This window comes from Rissa tridactyla, chromosome Z (assembly GCF_028500815.1).
Source record: "Rissa tridactyla isolate bRisTri1 chromosome Z, bRisTri1.patW.cur.20221130, whole genome shotgun sequence".
NCBI classification, from domain to species: Eukaryota; Metazoa; Chordata; class Aves; order Charadriiformes; family Laridae; genus Rissa; species Rissa tridactyla.
The window spans coordinates 965,543-983,495 of record NC_071497.1 but is presented as its reverse complement, the minus strand read 5'-3'; the positions used below and the strand labels follow the sequence as shown (position 1 = coordinate 983,495).

At 48.5% G+C, this 17,953-nt stretch overlaps 1 protein-coding gene across 1 annotated transcript; it reads right to left on the bottom strand.

The window, feature by feature from the left end:
• Window positions 1–1,200: 1,200 nt before the first annotated feature.
• LOC128902625 (endoplasmic reticulum aminopeptidase 1-like) lies at window positions 1,201–17,767 on the bottom strand. Its single transcript, XM_054185926.1, has 18 exons — window positions 17,121–17,767; window positions 16,417–16,555; window positions 14,781–14,915; window positions 14,081–14,201; window positions 13,573–13,727; window positions 11,390–11,503; window positions 10,495–10,626; window positions 9,822–9,953; window positions 9,590–9,673; window positions 8,993–9,150; window positions 8,426–8,505; window positions 7,957–8,140; window positions 6,366–6,522; window positions 6,091–6,275; window positions 5,210–5,371; window positions 4,183–4,323; window positions 3,994–4,075; window positions 1,201–2,149 (listed from the first exon to the last, which is right to left on the bottom strand). Exons 1-18 carry the CDS (start codon window positions 17,609–17,611, stop codon window positions 2,003–2,005), a joined length of 2,799 nt encoding a protein of 932 aa, XP_054041901.1. The 5' UTR covers window positions 17,612–17,767; the 3' UTR covers window positions 1,201–2,002.
• Window positions 17,768–17,953: the final 186 nt, after the last annotated feature.

The window sequence follows — 17,953 nt, the reverse complement described above, 5'->3', positions numbered from 1 at the left end:
CCTCCTTGCCTGGCCCTTCTGAAGAGCTTATAGCCATCCATCGCAGCATTCCAGTCGTGACAGTCATCCCACCACGTTTCCGTGATGGCCGCTACCTCATAGCTGTCCTGCTGCACAACGGCTTCCAGCTCATCCCGTTTGTTGCCCATGCTGCGTGCATTCGTGTAGGCGCACTTGAGCTGGGCTACCGACTTCACCCCCACCCTTGGCCCTTTATCCCTAGGCTCGTTACTAGCGGGCCTGGTTTTATCCCCTTCCCCCTTCGTTTCTAGTTTAAAGCCCCGTCCATGAGCCTTGCTAACTCTCAGCCTAGTGCCCTTTTCCCCTTTCGGGATCGGCTTTTCCCATTCTTAGCGAGCAGGCCCGGCGTCCTGCAGATCAAACTACGATCACAGAACCCAAAGCCCTGCTCGTAGCACCAGTTTCGGAGCCGGGTGTTGATCTGTCCGATTTTCTTGTTTACCCATTCGTCAGTCCCCAAACAGGAGGGACAGAGGAGAACACAGTTTGTGCTCCCGAACCCTTGACAAGCCGTCCCAAGGCCCTGAGATCTTTCTCCATTGCCCTCGGACTTCTGCTCTCCAGCTCCTCACCGTCTGCCTGTACGATCAAAAGAGGGTAATAATCGGAGGGACGTTTCAGGCCAGGAAGCTTCCCGGCGGTATCCCTAACACGGGCCCCAGGGAGGCAGCAGACCTCCCTGTGGGAAGGGTCCGGCCTGCATACGGGACCCTCCGTTCCCCTCAGAATGGACCCCCCTACGACTGTTGCCCTCCTCCTGCTCTTCACAGCAGCAGTCTTAATGCGTGGAGCTGGCTGCTTTGGCGACTCCCCGGATGGGGCTCTATCAGCATCCTTAGTTCCCTCATGGTCCGTCTCCAGAGGCCCGTATCTGTTCTGTACGGGCAGCTGGGGGGGCATGGGGGGTCTGGAGGGGACCTCCTGCTGCCCCCAGCAAGTACCCGCTTCCATTCCCCGCCTCCATTCCCCGCCCTCCTCTCCTAGTTCCCCTCCTTCTGCCTGGTGACAAGAGGGCAGGGGATCATGACCTACAGGCAAGACGTAAGGAGCGCAATGCCCGTCTGTCCTGTTGAGTGTCAATGGGTACGTGTGACAACAGTTGCATTTCGATTAGGTGAAAAAGGGATAATGAAAAGCAAAAATTCCTGCTGAAACAAACTGCTGGTTAATCATCTGAAGTATAATCCACCAACTGGTTTTTTTTTATTTTTGCACAGAAAATGTACGTACTTGTTACCTAAAAGCACAAGAATATTTCCAGTGCGGGCAAAGCATCCACACCGGCAGCAGGAGGAGCCGGGCAGGACTCGGCGAGAGGGTGGCGTTACGGGCACCTCGGCAGCGTGCAGCCACCGCAATGTCCCCAGCCCTGAGACACCGCCAGAGAGCTCGCAGGGATGGGCCTCGTCGTATTTACTTTGATTGAGGCAATTTTAACTACACTTGGTACTTGGGGGTTTTTTAATTACCTGACGCTTGATCCAAGGTACAGGCTTGTCAAAATTACTCCCCTGGGAACACAAACCCTAAGGATAAAGACGCGTCCGCAACGCGGTAGGGCTGTAGCGCGTGTCAGTGTCGAGTAGCGCGGCCCATTGTACCTTTGCAGGAACGACAGCGAAGGGTCAGCACCTGCAGGTGGGAAGTTCCTCTGGGTTGTTCATCTCACAGTACCTTCGGCTTTTTCAGAAGCAATGCATTTCGCATTTCTAGCAGTCACACAACCCCCGCCCCCCCCGCCTTAATTCACGCCACAGCATCCCCCTTCTCTCAGAAGTGTCACCTGGGGAGACACCAGCGAAAGGACCGGGTCTGTTCCCAGCAAGCCGCAACCGTGAGACAGACAAATCCTGAGCAGCAGCAGCATTAGCCCGCCTTACAGTGCCTCCCAAACAAATCTATCCAATTGAGCTGTCCCTCCAGCCCTCCTTTTTCATGCCTTTTCAGTTACTTCTGACAAAAATAAGCAAGGTGCCTTAATTTACAGATGGTTGTTTTGCAGCCATGTCTTGACTTTCTCCAAATTTCTATCCATCCATTGTATGTTGTCTTCAATGGTTTCGATAGCTTGCTGGACACAGCGAAGCTGTGCGCTTCTTTCATCCAGAGAACTGAAGAATTCTTTCACCTGTTGACAAAAAAGTGAAAGAACAGTCGATGAAGAGGCGGCCACCTCTCCGTTGCGCAGGAAGACCAGAAGAAACTTGTGATCCTCGAACCTGGCCTTGGCTCTGCCCCGCCTCCCTTCCTCCCTGCTCCCCGGCCCGCCATCCCAAGAAGAGTTTTTTGAAACGGTTTCGTAGCGGCTCGATCTCACAAGCCCGGCAAGATCACATTTCAAATTCGACCATAAAAAAACGCAGCTGCAGGAGCTGTCATCTGGTTCCTGCTCGTTCAATAAACCCATGTGGCCGTTTCAGCCGTGGCAGCTGCAGTGTTTCAGCGCAGACGTCACCGGGGAGACTGAGCGTCCCCTGCTCTGCCCGGTGGCTGCTCTGCTCCCGAACACACCTTCCCCCGAAGCTCGGCCGGGTGCTCCTGCTGGTACGGGCGGGACAACGGTGTGGGACAGACAAGAGACCGTGCGGCTGTTACTAGAGTGGCTCAAGGAGAGCCACTGACCTTTGCCTGCCGGCAGCTCCAGACCATTTGGAGGCGCAGCAGAAGCGTAAGTGTTGATGGCAAAGCACTTTCGGAAGTTTTCCCTACACAGGGACGTCTGCACCTCCTTTCATTTTTCTAAAAAAAACCCTCCAACCTCCTCCAGTGCTTGGGGAAGCCGCTGCTCTCACCCTTGAAGCACTTGGGAAGGCAGCCACTGGAAACCTGGAGGCTGCTTCTGCTCCTTGAATTCACTGCATTCCCCGCGGCTGCTGCAAGTATTGGCAGCTGCCTCTTTCACTTTTTTTCTTTTTTTTTTTCTCTTGTTTTTTTCCCCAAGGAGGCAGTCCTGATCACAAGGCTCAGGCTTGAGCTGGCGTTAATGGCAGACGCTTTTAAAAGATACAGTGACTGTACATACTGTACAAATTAAAGACATCATTTTCTGATAATTTACCTTGATGAGTGTGATACAAGACGCAAATACTTGTACAAAGTACCACAGAGACACAAATAGGATACAAGGAAGGGAGCTGCTGGATTTTCTCCCTCAGCCTCAGAGTGACTTTGCCTGGATTCAGAGACTCGTGCCTGAGTCCCACGGATCCCCAGGGAGACACAGCCACATTTCTGGGTAGGACACGGAAATGTCCCTGCAGCCCCTGCCACTGGCCAAGATGCTGCTCGTGACAGACTGGGAGAGTCCGCTCAGATTTAAAATGAAGACCGAAGACCGTATTCTATATTCTCTCCTTTTATATTTAATATGGTTGCATTACTTAGGCCTGTGTTTTGCCGTAAAGCAGAAAAGTCTAAACTGGCAACAAAAATTGCAGCTTCTGAAAAGGCATTGTCAGGAATGCCATTATATCTGCACGTGGGCCAGTCTGGGTTTTTTACCATCGACAGGGATTGTGGATTAAGTCGACAAAATCATTATCCTCTGTGACACCCAGGAGCGTGGAGAATTTTCCCCAGAATAGAGGATACAGAACAGCGGTGTATTTCTCACTGGCCTTCAGCATTTGTCTTCTGTACAATCAGTGAACAGACCTAACGGTTTTTTCTCACTGTTCTCCAGAGTCGGCAGAAAAAACAGAGGCAGGTAAAGCACGAACGGCAGACAAACGTTGACACGCTGCACCCAGGCCCGCTGCTTAAACAAAGAACATCCTCCTCCTGGGCATTGGCTTAATGCTCTCCCTTCAGTAACCTAACTCATCACCAACACCATCGTTTCGCAAGGAAAACGCAGGGTCTTACCCTGACGCTTCATAACTGGCCGTGCTTTTACCATGTTAAGATTTAATCCCAATTTTAATTTCAGCTATACTACAGCTATGTTTTAAAACCAGAATCTGAATGGCTCACCTGTGCAAGCTGTGACCTTGTAGAGTACCGACTTGTCACTCCAGTGACGATGGTGGCTATGGAATTCGAACCAAGTTCAAATCTGGCAAAAAGAACCACCGATACTCAGAAAATGCCTATTTTTGGAGCCAGTAGAGTTTTAAAGTATCATTGGATAGAGAGAGCAGTAAAACAACTTCTGTTCCTTACTTTTCTACGAATTTCTCCCAATTTGCTTTCAAAAACGTCCAAGCCAGATGATAGCCGGCTGGGTTTTTGGAAACAAATACAATAATATGTGGAAGATCCTGAGTTCTTACGATGTCACCACGCAGACCTTGATCCATTAACCTAAGAATCAATAGCAGAGACGGAAGTTGTTTAGACCAGGAGATAAACCTGGCAAATTACTCATTTGGTACCGAGTTTTTGGTTGGAAGTTCCTTTTTCTAAAGGTCCTGACGCGTCATTTCTGCCGGGTCACTTCCGACTTCTCACAACAAACTCCTCGGCCACATCCATCTTTCCCATCGCTGTTATTTTCACAGTTACAGCTACTTGGCAGACCTGTATTCTAAACACCAAGCATAAAATCGGGGCTACAGTTTGCTCCTACTCAAAATCTCCAAATTAATGACAGTCCATCCGCCCCCTGAAAGAAAGGTATTTGTTCTACACTACGTGCCAGTGGAAAATTCGGACCTGCAAGTGCCCGAACAGCAATGCAATGCAGAGAATAAATAATGACATTACAGAAGAGCTAAAGCACGTCTCCAGTGATACGGGGACACAGCTCCATCGGTGTCGCACGCTGTCACCCCCATCAAACGGCGGAAGTCACAAAACGCGTGGTTTGCAGTTAACCCCTGAAAACCTCAGTGGTGCTCAGCTCGCTTAAAAGCAGGAAACCTCAAATTTTTATAAGAAACGTACAGCATGTGTGCCTGTAATCACAGTCACTAGTAAGGTAAATGAAGAAGTGTCTATCAAGCAAAGATCAGGTATCTTGCATTTTGTCCTAATTTGCTGCTGCAAATTCTGAGCGCGTTGACTCCTGGCACCAGAACACAGAAATGAAAAGGTGCAGCCACTTCCTCTGACCATATTACCTCTACAAAGCGTTTGATACGCCATGAAATGCAAAAGCTCTGAAACGAGACTCTGAATAATTCTATTTCCCGTTTCAATGGTCGTAAAGTTTCTCCAAACACCTTGCTCTTCCTGTGTGACTACTTACCACTGAAGCTTGTCCTTACTTCTGCTGAGGCTGAGAGCCCATTCGATGTCGTCTCTCTCTACGCTGAAGGAGTGCAGTCTGTATTTACTGAGCAGGAAATCCCAGCCTTCGGATGTTTGCGCTCCGACAGCATACACTGCTGCCTTCACGTCTGCTGGCAAGCTACAACGAGTTGAAGACCACGTTACTCTCCACGGCGTATTTAGGACCACGGGTAGAGACATAACCACGTCACCGTCGCACGTCCACTCGCACGGCGGACAACTTATTCAAAAATACTGGTCCCTGGGGGGTATCAGACAGGGACCCCTGCCGCTGTGAAACACTTAAGCGTATCAGGCTGTATCTCAGTGTTGCTCCTGCCTTGGAAACAACTCCCAGAAATTCTGGACTCATCATTTTTTTTTTTGTCCTTTATTTTTGTATGCTCCTTTCATGGCTATGGCCAGTGAGATACCGATACGGTCCCCTTTGGCCTGCCCAGGACAATCTCTCAGAGGTACTTTGGAGGGTGTTTTAGGGAGTTCTTCCACCATGAGGAGAAACAAACATCAGGTGAAGTTCATGAACAGTAGGGAACTGGTTTTACAGCGGCTATAGGTCAGTCTTCAGACATGTAAATCGGGGAATACATGTTATCTTCGCTTTCCAGAACATCTTTACCAAGCCAAGTTGTGGAGTTCCACATGATGTATGCGCTAGTTTGGGCACATATCATGCACCAAACTGCGAAGGCGCTGGGAACGTGAAGTCTAAGTTAGAAAACCACGAAGGCTCAACTTCAGCGCACGGAAAGGACTGAAGTTTAGCTCTTTTTGTAAATTAACTCTACTGGTATTAAACAGAGTATCAGAAAAGGCAGTAATAGTTACAGAACAGACCTCAAGGTCCCGTTGGATTTCTGCCATTCTGTAAAATATCCTTTGGCTTTGTCCACGCACGGCTGGTACCTGTGCACGCAGGCGAACAGCAGCAGCGAGTGCCTAAGAAATCTCTCAGACACTGAGCCTTCATCGCTCCAAGACTGCTTGTCAATCAGGTCTTTAAACAGATTGACTATATACTCCTAAGACACGGAAACAACACAGATATATTTTAAAGTGCGTTTTATAGGGTACAGGCAGAGTTAGAACATTCTCGATTTTTAAAACCTTACCTTTAACTGTTTCTCTGTACCACCCGTATCCCTCCTCTCCACAAGCCTGTATATAGGAATCAGCTCGCTCATACCCTGGAGTACAGGCATGATTTGTCTTTCGTGTTTCAGGTACAAACTCAAATCAAAAGCTTTGGAAATCGACAATTTGTTTACGCTAAGGAAGCAGACGACAGGGGATAAAACAAGTTATAATTAAAACTTAAAAGCAAAAGCTAAGTCAAATGTTTTGCGGAAAACTATACAAATAGGAATGCCTTAAGAGTATTTTCAAATCTCTTTTTAACTCTGCTTTTGGAAGTGAAATGTTGCTCAGCAGCTACCCAAGCTATGAAACCTAACATTTAACCTTTGAACTAAGAAATGGACTGTAAGAGAATGACCTCGGAAGATCGACTTTTTCCCCGCCTCTCTCACGCGCCGAGGTTATCCCAGCAGAGCCTCTCCCTCCTGCCCTCTCCCACTATTGCTTTTGCTCTGCAAACCACACACGTACAGAAGGAATCCCACCACTGAGATGACCTCCTCGGCAAAACACCCTTCCAGCTCAACATGTAGATATTTGGCCTGCAGTAAGCCTCGAAGCTACAACGCCAACTGCTCCTTCACTGTCTTTACCTGACTCGGCAAACTCTCTCCTACCCCTGCCAGACACCTCTCAACGGTTTCTTCCAAGAGCAAATAGAGAACACCCAAGAGGTCTTTGCTCACTCCCCCTGCTCGTTTGTTCATCCTTCTGTGAATCCTTTTCTTCGGACTCCTTTCCATGTCAGCTCCCTGCACACGTTCTCATTTTGTCCTTATTCACCCGTCTCTTCTGCCTCAAAATACAAGTATGCTCTAGTCCCGCATCACAAAATGAACTCTGCTTAACTCAATTTGCATCTCTAGCTGTCCCTTCCTCCTTCGCTCTCGAAGCTCCTCGAACGTGCTGAAAATCTCGCTTCACTCTCCTCTTTCCAAACGAGAAAGACCTTTCCTCTGCTGTCCAAATGAACATCGCAACTAGGCCTGCTGACATCCCCTTCAGCTGCCAGCTCAAATTCATACGATCTTAATTATCGCCCATCTCCCTGCCACTGCCCTCTTTCTCAAACACCGGGAGCTCAGACCGGGAATTACTTCGGCCGGTTCCTTAGTTCTCTGAGCTGCGCACAAACGTTGGGAAAGCGCCTCTAGGACACAGCCTTTCCTAATGCATCCCCGGGAACCAAGATTAAGCCCGATCAGAATCACATCACGTCTTTATGACTGTAACAGCCTTGTTTCTAAACAACAAATGGCACCGGGATCTTTCCAGGTGCAAAAACATTATCCTAGTCCTTCACGCTTCACGCTTCACACTGGCATCCTTCCCTTAGCCAACAACAAATATTGAACACAACATGTTTCGCTAAATAGGGTTAGATAAATCCACTGCAACCAAGAAAAATCCTGGGCTTACACTGCTGTAAGCAGGAAAAGAATACGCTCTCCACCTTCTTAACAGATTTAAGGAATACTACGTACTTATCGGCACTTCCTTCCCCAGTGGTATATATGCAGAAACACAGAGTTTGTATTTTCTTCAGACTTGGGCAGGCGGCCATACCTCACGAGCTGGAATACGTTGTTAACCAGACTGGCTCTGTCGTTGCTGCTAATTGCTGTGTGGTTCTCTTTCAAAAGGTTAATCAGGCGATCCCATCCGTCATCTTCGTAGTGCACAATGTAATACCCATTCATGTCCACGTTGAATTTAACCCACTCCACCTCTTCCGGGAGGATAATGACATCTGGAAACGAAAATGGAACTCCTTTTTTTTTTCTTATTGATTCAAACACATCCTCGTACTACACCCAATGACAGTGTTATTCTCATTTCAGGCATTTAAAGAACACAGGAACACGGTTTCTAAATACATGAACAGATTGACGTCGTGGTATTACGGGGCTGACAAAAAATTGCTTCTCCGGTACCAGTAGTTCCAGTTCCCCGGTCCGAAAAAAACTGTGCAAAACTAAAAGGCTTGCAAACAAACGTTGAATACATTAATCTCCTATTTCGTCAAAGAAATTACCTGCTTTAGTTGTCATCAAAAATCTCTCCACCGTGTCAGATTTACTGGTAATGTAGGTTAGAGGAACGTGCCACGAGTACCTATTGCAAAACAGAAGTGCTTTGTTTAATGAAAGAACTTCACAAAAGCTTCTCCAACTTGTCCCACTCCAACCGCTGAGTAATACCTTTGCCCGCGTGGTAACGGCAACGCGCTGCACTCGCACCTCTGCGCTCAGCGCAGAGCCAGAGGCACCTAGCCAGCTTTCGTTTTGTTTGCTTGGGGGATGACTGACACTGAAGCCGCAACACTACAAACTTTCCAGCCTGGTCCCGCTGGCACGTCTCCAGCGTGGGCTCGCCCAGAGGCGCAGACACGGCAGCTCTGCAGCTTCTGCCACCGTGGCCAGGCGTGCGGGGTCCAAGGACAGGAGTGCTACCGATCCCGAGCTACACCGGGAAAGCCTCCCAGCCAAACAGCTCAGGGAGCGCTCCTCGAGAAGCAATTGTAAGAGCTCTTACTGGACATCACTGTCTGCCATAGGACAGTATTTCGGTTTGTGTGCTGAGATTGCCCCATTTTGTTTACCCTGTGGGCAAGGCAGCGTCTACTCCCTTCACGTAGCGCTCCTGCTGCAGGTGGACGTTCTTCCCTCTCACTGTGACAGTTACCAGGGGAAAGCCTTTTTGCAGTGTCCAGGTGTCCATCATTGCCCTCACGTCAGGAGGTTCTCTGTTAGTCCAGTGCTGGTTTTTAGTGAGGGAAACAGACAACACGGAGGAAGAGGAAGAAGACAGGAGTACACTGACAGTGAAACAGAAGCGGGTATGTCAGAACTCTAAAAGGCCCTCGGTATTGGTAAGCTCTACATAGGTGCGGTTAGACTGGATGACATCTCCAGCTGTTTATTTTGTGGGCGGTCTCATATAGTTAATGACATCTCATTAAGTTCTGCTGCTTTGCAATCAGCCCTGGGCACAGGAGTAGGATTTCTGTCCGATGTCAGAGAAAACAGATCTCCCGTGGAACTGAGGAAACTTTACACTCCCTAGGACCGTGCTCAAGCGGTAAAGGATGCTTTTGGAAGGGGCACGGATCAATGCCACGGCACGGAACAGTAACATCAGAGGGCACAGACACGTGCCAAACTCCTAAGCACTGGCAGGTGGAAAACCAGATACTTACTGCACTTGAAGATGACTGTTGGCTGCTTCTGCAAAAACCATCACCTTGTAGTCCATTTTTATCGTTACCTATTGTAGGGCAAATCTGAAAGGAAAAAACCCCAAAGTTTTGGGTCATCTCGCTTTGATGTCATAATCGTAAGTACTGGCCACAGTCCTCAGTAATATATTAGAGACAAAACACCAGAAGTTACGAAATTTGAAAAAAAAAAAAGAGAATAAGGAATACTTGCATTTGTCATGCTGTTCCACAAATCTTCATTTTTTGTATTCTGATAGCTGTATTTCTGCAGGTACTGGACAAGTCCAGCTTTAAACACATCAGCAGTCAGGTAGTCCCTCAGCATATTTAATACGCAAGATCCCTGAAAAAAAGAGTCACAAAGTGTTTACACAACTACCCCTTTAGCTGGCAAGGTGCTTGTTTCAGAAGAGTTCCAGCATACCACTAATCTACATAGCAGTTCACTTTTCTACGTCCCTCTGAATAAAAAAATACCCAGGTTTTATGCATATTGAAACAGTACTTTGGTCTTTTTGTGACGATTGCTCTTAAAAATATCACCGATTGAGCAAGTGATGTTATTGGTTTTTTTAATTACTATACATGCCAGCACCACACGATGCTCCAGTGAAAAACACTCCTTGGGTTAAGACCCTAAAAAAGTGGTTTAAGACTAAATTGATACAGAAGAGGTAGAAGAAGCAAAGGCTTCCTCATTTGAGAAACCGAAAACGCAACTGCCCTTTGAATCCACCCAGGTGTTTCCAACAAGGCATTATTCCAGTCATAAAACAATTAACACCGTGACTCAGGGACATCTTGTATGTAGGGGTAAAATCAGTAAAATACAATTGACTAGTACAAGCAGCACAACTGAAATCAGCAGCAGTTATGTACTTTACCTTCTCATAGGAAACGCTATCAAACATTTCTAAAATTTGAGCTGGATCTTCCACAGAAGTAGATATAGCGTGTGAGGAATTTAAGGCATCCACTGCCATGGCATCAAAACATCTCCGTAAGAAATAGTCTTCCTGATGGGAGGCAGAACCAAATATTACTACTAAATTTTGCTCGGTGACTACTGAATCCCTACGCGTTCACTTCTCAGTCCATTCCCCATGATCTTTTAAGCCACACAAAGAAAAGACGACTCAGCTTCCTTTTTCTTCCAGAGCATAAAAATAACCTCCAACCAGTAGAACAGACAGCCAAGTGACTTCTGGTGTTTTAAACTAACTTAAATAGTTGAGCTAGTGAGACTTCAAAATAACTCCAAAAAGACACCTGCACATTCCAACAGTTTGATGACAGAGTGGTCAGTAAGCGTAAAAAAAAATTAAAAAAAAAGAAAAAAAAGGAAAAATGTGAATTTCCCTATTATCGTAGCCACGTAGGCTATGGCAAAATTCTGCCCAGATGCACCGTCCATCTGACTTCGGCAGAAAATGTCACGTATCGGGCCTCTGCTAGAGCTAGTGGAAGGATTTTGGTGTTTTCAAATCTGACCCTCTTGGAAGAAATCAGACAAAAGAATTTCTTTACATTTTTGGAAGTCTAAGTCTCTTCAAAAAAAGAATACGTTTGCACCGCAATCGTTAACTTCCGTCATCAGTTCACGAAAACATTTACATATAGTTAAATCCATATTCCTATCCTTCCCAGTTAACGTCAGATCATCCTATCAAACAGAAATTTAAAAGTGGTTCACAGCACTAATCTGTTTCATCTTTGTCCTTACTCAGTAGTGGATTTAGAAGGCAGTTATAAAACAAAAATACAGTAACAGCTGCTTACAACTCTCAGTTCTGGATGGGTAACGCTGACTGAGACGAACTCCATAAACTTCGCAAACCCTTCATTTAACCACAGGTCATTCCACCACTCCATGGTAACAAGGTTGCCAAACCACTGGGGGAAAAAAAAAAGGACTTCTGACATTAAATACACAATTTCTCACAAAGGTTGCATTGCATTGAGAGGGCTGGCAGATGTTATTGCTAGACCACTCTCCATCGTCTTTGAAAGGTCGTGGGGAACAGGAGAGGTGCCTGAGGACTGGAGGAAGGCTGACATCGCTCCAATCTTTAAAAAAGGCAAGAAGGAGGAGCCAGGGAACTACAGACCGGTTAGTCTCACCTCTGTCCCCGGGAAGGTAATGGAGCGACTCATTCTGGATGTCGTCTCCAAACACGTTGAGGAACAGGAAGTCATTGGAAGTGGTCAGCATGGATTTACCAAGGGCAAATCATGCCTGACCAATCTGATAGCTTTCTATGATGTTATAACGGGTTGGCTGGATGAGGGGAGAGCCGTAGATGTCATCTACCTTGACTTTAGCAAGGCTTTTGACACTGTCTCCCACAACATCCTCATTAGGAAGCTGAGGAAGTATGGGCTAGATGAGGTGACGGTGAGGTGGATCGAGAGCTGGCTGCGCGACAGAGCTCAGAGGGTTGTGATCAGCAGCACAGAGTCCAGTTGGAGGCCTGTAACCAGTGGTGTCTCCCAGGGGTCAATACTCGGTCCAGTTTTGTTCAGTATATTCACTAATGACCTGGATGATGGGACAGAGTGTATCCTCAGCAAGTTTGCTGATGATACCAAGCTGGGAGGGGTGGCTGACACTCCGGAGGGCCGTGCTGCCATCCAGCGTGACCTGGACAGGCTGGAGAGCTGGGCAGAGAAGAACCAAATGAGGTTCAACAAAAGCAAGTGCAAGGTCCTCCACCTGGGGAGGAAGAATGCTAAGCACCAGTATAGGTTAGGGGTGGACCTGCTGGGAAGTAGTTCTGAGGAGAAGGATCTGGGGGTCCTGGTAGACAGTAAATTATCCACGAGCCAACAATGTGCCCTTGTTGCCAAAAAGGCCAATGGAATCCTGGGCTGCATAGGGAAGAGTGTGGCCAGCGGGTCGAAGGAGGTCATTCTCCCCCTCTACTCTGCACTGGTGAGGCCACAGCTGGAATACTGCGTCCAGTTTTGGGCTCCCCGGTTCAAGAGGGACAGGGAACTACTGGAGCGGGTCCAGCGTAGGGCACCTAAGATGATTGAGGGACTGGAGCATCTCCCTTATGAGGAAAGGCTGAGAGAGCTGGGACTCTTTAGCCTGGAGAAGAGAAGGCCGAGGGGAGACCTTATTATGGCATATAAGTATCTAAAGGGTGGGTTGAAGGAGGATGGTGCCAGCCTCTTTTCATTGGTTCCCAGTGACAGCACGAGGGGCAACGGGCACAAGTTAGAACACAGGAAGTTCCGTTCAAATACACGGAAAAACTTCTTTACGGTGAGGGTGACAGAGCACTGGAACAGGCTGCCCAGGGAGGCTGTGGAGTCCCCTTCTCTGGAGATTTTCAAGACCCGCCTGGATGCAGCCCTGAGGGATGTGCTCTGGGCAATCCTGCTTTGGCAGGGGAGTGGGACTAGATGATCTCTAGAGGTCCCGTCCAACTCTGAAGTTTCTGTGATTCTGTGATTTATGAAGCTGCATTTAGGGTATGTTATTGACCGCTACGGAACCTTTTGCTAGTGATACAGCTTGCTCTGGCCTCTTCCCATTGCATTCTCCTTTTAGCAGTAATACAGCAAAACATGGGCTTCTACTCACATTCCACTCACAAGAAACCTTGCAAAGAAACCCCGTTTGGCAGGGAAGCCACGTACGAAATGGCGCACCTTTCCAAACTTCCATGTTCCCATTTTGGCGGCCTAAAATTAATTTCAAGGGCTGTCAACGGTGCAAAGGCCCCACAGTGCTGGAGCTGCTGGACTGAACGCAATTGTACCTCCAGCCCTGCGCGTCGGTGCAGCCTGCCAGCACTCCTTCCCCAAAAGCAGTCCTCCTCGTTCACAGACGAGCCCTCAAGCAGAGGCCGCTTTTTTCAGCTTCCAGCTCCAAGACCCTCCTCCCCGCACAGCATCCATCAACCCTGACCCCTCTGCAGGCCCTTCTGAACTCCTTATTCTTCCCCAGATCTCACCTGATGAGCCAGCTCATGGGCTATTATCATAGTAATCCGAAGTTTAGAAGACGCCGAGGACTTTTCAGGGTCATACAACAATGCGGATTCCCGGTATGTGGTCAGTCCCCAGTTTTCCATAGCACCAGACTGAAAATCAGGAAGAGCTGCTAAATCTAGAAAAAAACATTAAAATACTACTGGTATCGTTTTCCTCAATAAAGAACTCGCTTACCTGCTCCTCCCACTTCATGACTGCTCCCACATAAGCACAGGTATCACACACACTTCTAAAGGCTCTCTTTAATGTAATTGCAAAAACATACTTTCAAAAAAAGCTCTACACAGAAGACAAGGATCTTCAGCTCCCAGTGGAGCTTTTCCTCAAGTTCTGGCAAGCAGACACTTACTCCAAAAGCCTCTGAGCCAATCTGGGCCCTGTCTTAATACTCTAAATTTCTGGTTTTGTGGTATTTTACTGTCGGTGCTTAATAATGTTCTTGAATGCATGAAATTATTTAACACTTACCTTGTTTCGGTAAAGGATATGGAATGCTGAAGTAATCCTCATAGAAGTCTAAAAGTTTCACCGCAGCATCCAACGCGTAATCAGCTTGCTTGATCTTGTCTGGCACCGTATACACAGAAATCTACGGCAGACAAGCAGGCAGCACTTCAACCCCAACATCAAAAGCTCACAGAAGTTGCTCTTTACCACAGTTACTTCGATGACCATAAAAAGGGACACTAGAGCACATGCCTATCACGTCTCGCACACGGGCTACTGAAACATTTGCAGAAAAACATTATCGGAATTAGGAAAACAAGTGTTAAAACTCACCCACGAGAACCACCACACCCCTCCAAAGACTTCGACTATTTCCAGCCCTACCACGATAGAGTCACTCAACTGACACAGGTTTCCATTAGTGCTGATACTCCATGAAAACTGGAGTTCATTTGTGTTTAATTATACAATCTTAGATGAAACAAGCTGTCACCAATGCATGTAACTGTCTAAGAAGTAAGCCCGTTACCAAAAACCCGTGAAACTCACAAAGCCCAGAATGCAAATTGATCACCCAAGTACAGAATCAATTCCTTTCTCTCTTTTCCCTCCTGTAAAACGTCGAGACATATAAATCAGATGATCTAACTGCAAAGTAAAACATTATGTATTCATACAGACTTAAATACAAAAAAGCTCTTAGAAAATGAGACAGAGTTACCTTAACTCCGCGACTGGTTATTTTGCTGACGGATTTAAAGTCCGAAACGATAAAGGCCACGAGGTACGTACTCATCTTGACAGTGGTATCAAAATGGTCCTCAACAAGCCAGGGAGTTAGATTCACAGACTTCACCTAAAAAACGAGCACAGCGCATCACCCAGTGTACTACCTGCGAGGACCCTGGCACCAGCAGTTGCTGTCTTTCTTCTCACTTTACAGATACTGCATTTTAAAGATAGATACTACGTTACAGTTTAAAGATATTACATTACTTTACAAAGACATACTGGAAAAAAGCCATCCCCGTGCCCACCCTTCCCCACAGCGAGAACGGAACTGCGCATACGTATAGACATAGGGGCACTTCCATTCAGAAGCGTTACTTACTTCTACACCGGTAAAACCAGAAAAACAAAAACGCTGTTGAGCCCACCGATGGAATTAATCTCTGCTCACACCGATGGAATTAATTAATCTCACACCGAGGGAATTAATCTCACACAACTTTAGCTGATCAGCAGCTGTATAAATCTCAGCAGCCGCTGTTACACGCGAGAGAAGCGAGCTCCTCCAAATCGTGACTCAGCTACCTCGGGTGTGTGGTTTCGCATAAAATGAGGCACTGTTGGAGGTATCCATTTCCCCTCTTGGTTACAGAGAGCCCTAGCTGACCAACTTGACCGGCAACACGTTTAGCCCCACTGAACTGTAACACTGGCACTCACTCCTTAGTCATTTTTTTATCTGTTTCTCTACAAAAGAATTGATTTTTGTTACACCAACTTTCCAGACTTTTCATTTTTGAAAGGTACTTGGGTGAGGGGTGGGAAGTGCTGTTCCCTCGTATAAAGGTTAGTTTCCTTGCAAACCAGCAACTAATAGAACAGAAGAACTTACGGAGAATCTCTTACGCCCAAAGGAAGATCCAATGTACAAAACACAGTTAAGCCCATATATGCATACGTATTTATAATCACAAACAATATCTGTAGCTACTACATGTACAGCACTCTCACTCTGAGATGTTTTTTTAGAAGTCCAAAGGTTATTTTTTTTTTTCACAGAGAAAGTCCTGTTTATCTGACAATTAAGTTAAGACACATGCATCATGTATTTATTCACACACATTTCATCATTCATCTTAAAATCTAAGATCAACATGGAAAGCATTGTGTGAGTAAAAGAAAGATTTTGGAGGCTGCGCTGTGCTGATCATTCTCACACTTCTGCTGAGAAGCAGGAACCCATACGATGCATTATTTTCTTCATTCTGTTTTAACCTTGTGTCAAGACTACCAGCAATAGCACACACACGCTAATGGGAAGGGGAGGGGAGGGGAGGGGAGGGAAGCTTGGAAAGGACCTTTAAAGGCCATCTAGTCCAACCCCCCTGCCATGAGCAGGGACCTCTTCAACTAGGTCAGGTTGCTCAGAGCCCTGCCCAGCATGGCCTGGAATGTCTCCAGGGATGGAGTGTCTACCACGCCCCTGGGCAACCTGGGCCAGTGTCTCACCAAACATGTTCAGGTCATCATTCCCAATAAAAGCAACTGCCTGAATATTCTGTTCTCCTTTTGCTTTTGTGTTTCAAAGATCATCAGTCAACAGCACATCATTAAAAGTATCCACCTACAATTGGCATATTGGACAGCGCAAGGTGCTTTGGTTCCCTCCTGATCTTAATTGAGAACCTGGCTTTGAAGGCTGGTTCATCAAAACATGGGAAGGCCATTCGCGCAGCTGTCGGCTCAAACTGTGTTGCTGCAAGCACTCTAAGTGGGGGGAAAAAAAAGGGTTACGGTCAAACACCTTCATACACACAGCGATGTCTGAAAACAGAGTAATTTCACATTTACACAGTACCTACAGGTACTACCAAAAGCTTTTGCATATCACAGAATCATAGAATCACAGAATGTTTAGAGTTGGAGGGGACCTTAAAGCCCACCCAGTGGCACCCCCTGCCCTGGGCAGGGACACCTCCCACCAGCCCAGGTTGCTCCAAGCCCCGGCCAACCTGGCCTTGAACCCCTCCAGGGATGGGGCAGCCACAGCTGCTCTGGGCACCCTGGGCCAGGGGCTCACCACCTTCACAGCCAAGAACTTCTTCCTCAGATCTCACCTAAATCTCCCCTCTTCCAGTTTAAACCTGCTCCCCCTCGTCCCATGGCTCCCCTCCCTGCTCCAGAGTCCCTCCCCAGCTTTCCTGGAGCCCCTTGAGGGCCTGGAAGGGGCTGGAAGGTCTCCCCGGAGCCTTCTCTTCTCCAGGCTGAACCCCCCCAGCTCTCTCAGCCTGTCCTCACAGCAGAGGGGCTCCAGCCCTCCAAAAAGGGTTACCTGAGTTCTCCTTCCCGGGTCCTGTAGGTGCTTTTATAAAAGCCATGGAAGGACTCGGAGAGATTTGCCCGGTACTGGATGCGGAGGGTGTAGTTGTGCCCAGCCCGCAGGGGCTCAGCGGTGAGGAGTGCCACCTGCTCCAGGGCCTGGTGCTCCACCACCCGCGCCTCCTGCGCCGGGCGGCCGTGGCCAGCCTCGACGGTGGCCCTGGCGATCCCCAGGTGCTTGCTGTGCAGGACTACCGCACTGGTCTGCCAGGTGACTGTAACCTCGATGGCGGCGCTGCCGGCGAAGGTCAGGGTGGTGAGGTTGGGATGGATGACGAGGTGGTAACGCAGTGGGACAACATCCTTGGGGAGTCTCACCCCCTGCCAGGGGAAGGGCGTGCTGTCACCGCCGAGAGCCAGAGCCGCGCTCAGCAGCCCCACCAGCCCCGCCGCCACGGCCAACGACGGCCATGGGGGCGGCCCGGCCCGCCGCCGCGGCGCCATTTTACACCCGCCGCCTGAGGGAGCCGGGAAGGAACGGCGGGAATTCCCCCGCTGGGCACAGCCCTGGGGCGCGTGGCGCGGCACCGCACCGCACCGCGCCGCACCGCACCGCGCCGCGCCGCAGCCCCGGCAGCCCCCAGACTGCCTGCCGCGGCCGCCGGCCCCCGGCGCCGCCGCTGCCGCCCGTCGCGATGGCGGGAGGCAAAGCGAAAGCGAAAGCGGGGGGCCGGGCACTCCGCGCTGCCCGCCCCGGCCCGGCCTCCGCCGTGGGTGGCTGATGCCGGCGCCGCCGGGGAAGGGGAGTGGCTGAGGCGCTGCGGGTCGGTTACTGAACGGGAGCCG

Coding starts and splice junctions, on each gene's coding strand:
- LOC128902625 (XM_054185926.1), bottom strand. CDS start 17,611: ATGGCGCCGCGGCGGCGGGCCGGGCCGCCCCCATGGCCGTCGTTGGCC. Junction 16,556..17,120: donor ACCCGGGAAGGAGAACTCAG/GTAACCCTTTTT, acceptor CCCCCCACTTAG/AGTGCTTGCAGCAACACAGT. Junction 14,916..16,416: donor CGCTGTCCAATATGCCAATT/GTAGGTGGATAC, acceptor CTCGTTTTTTAG/GTGAAGTCTGTGAATCTAAC.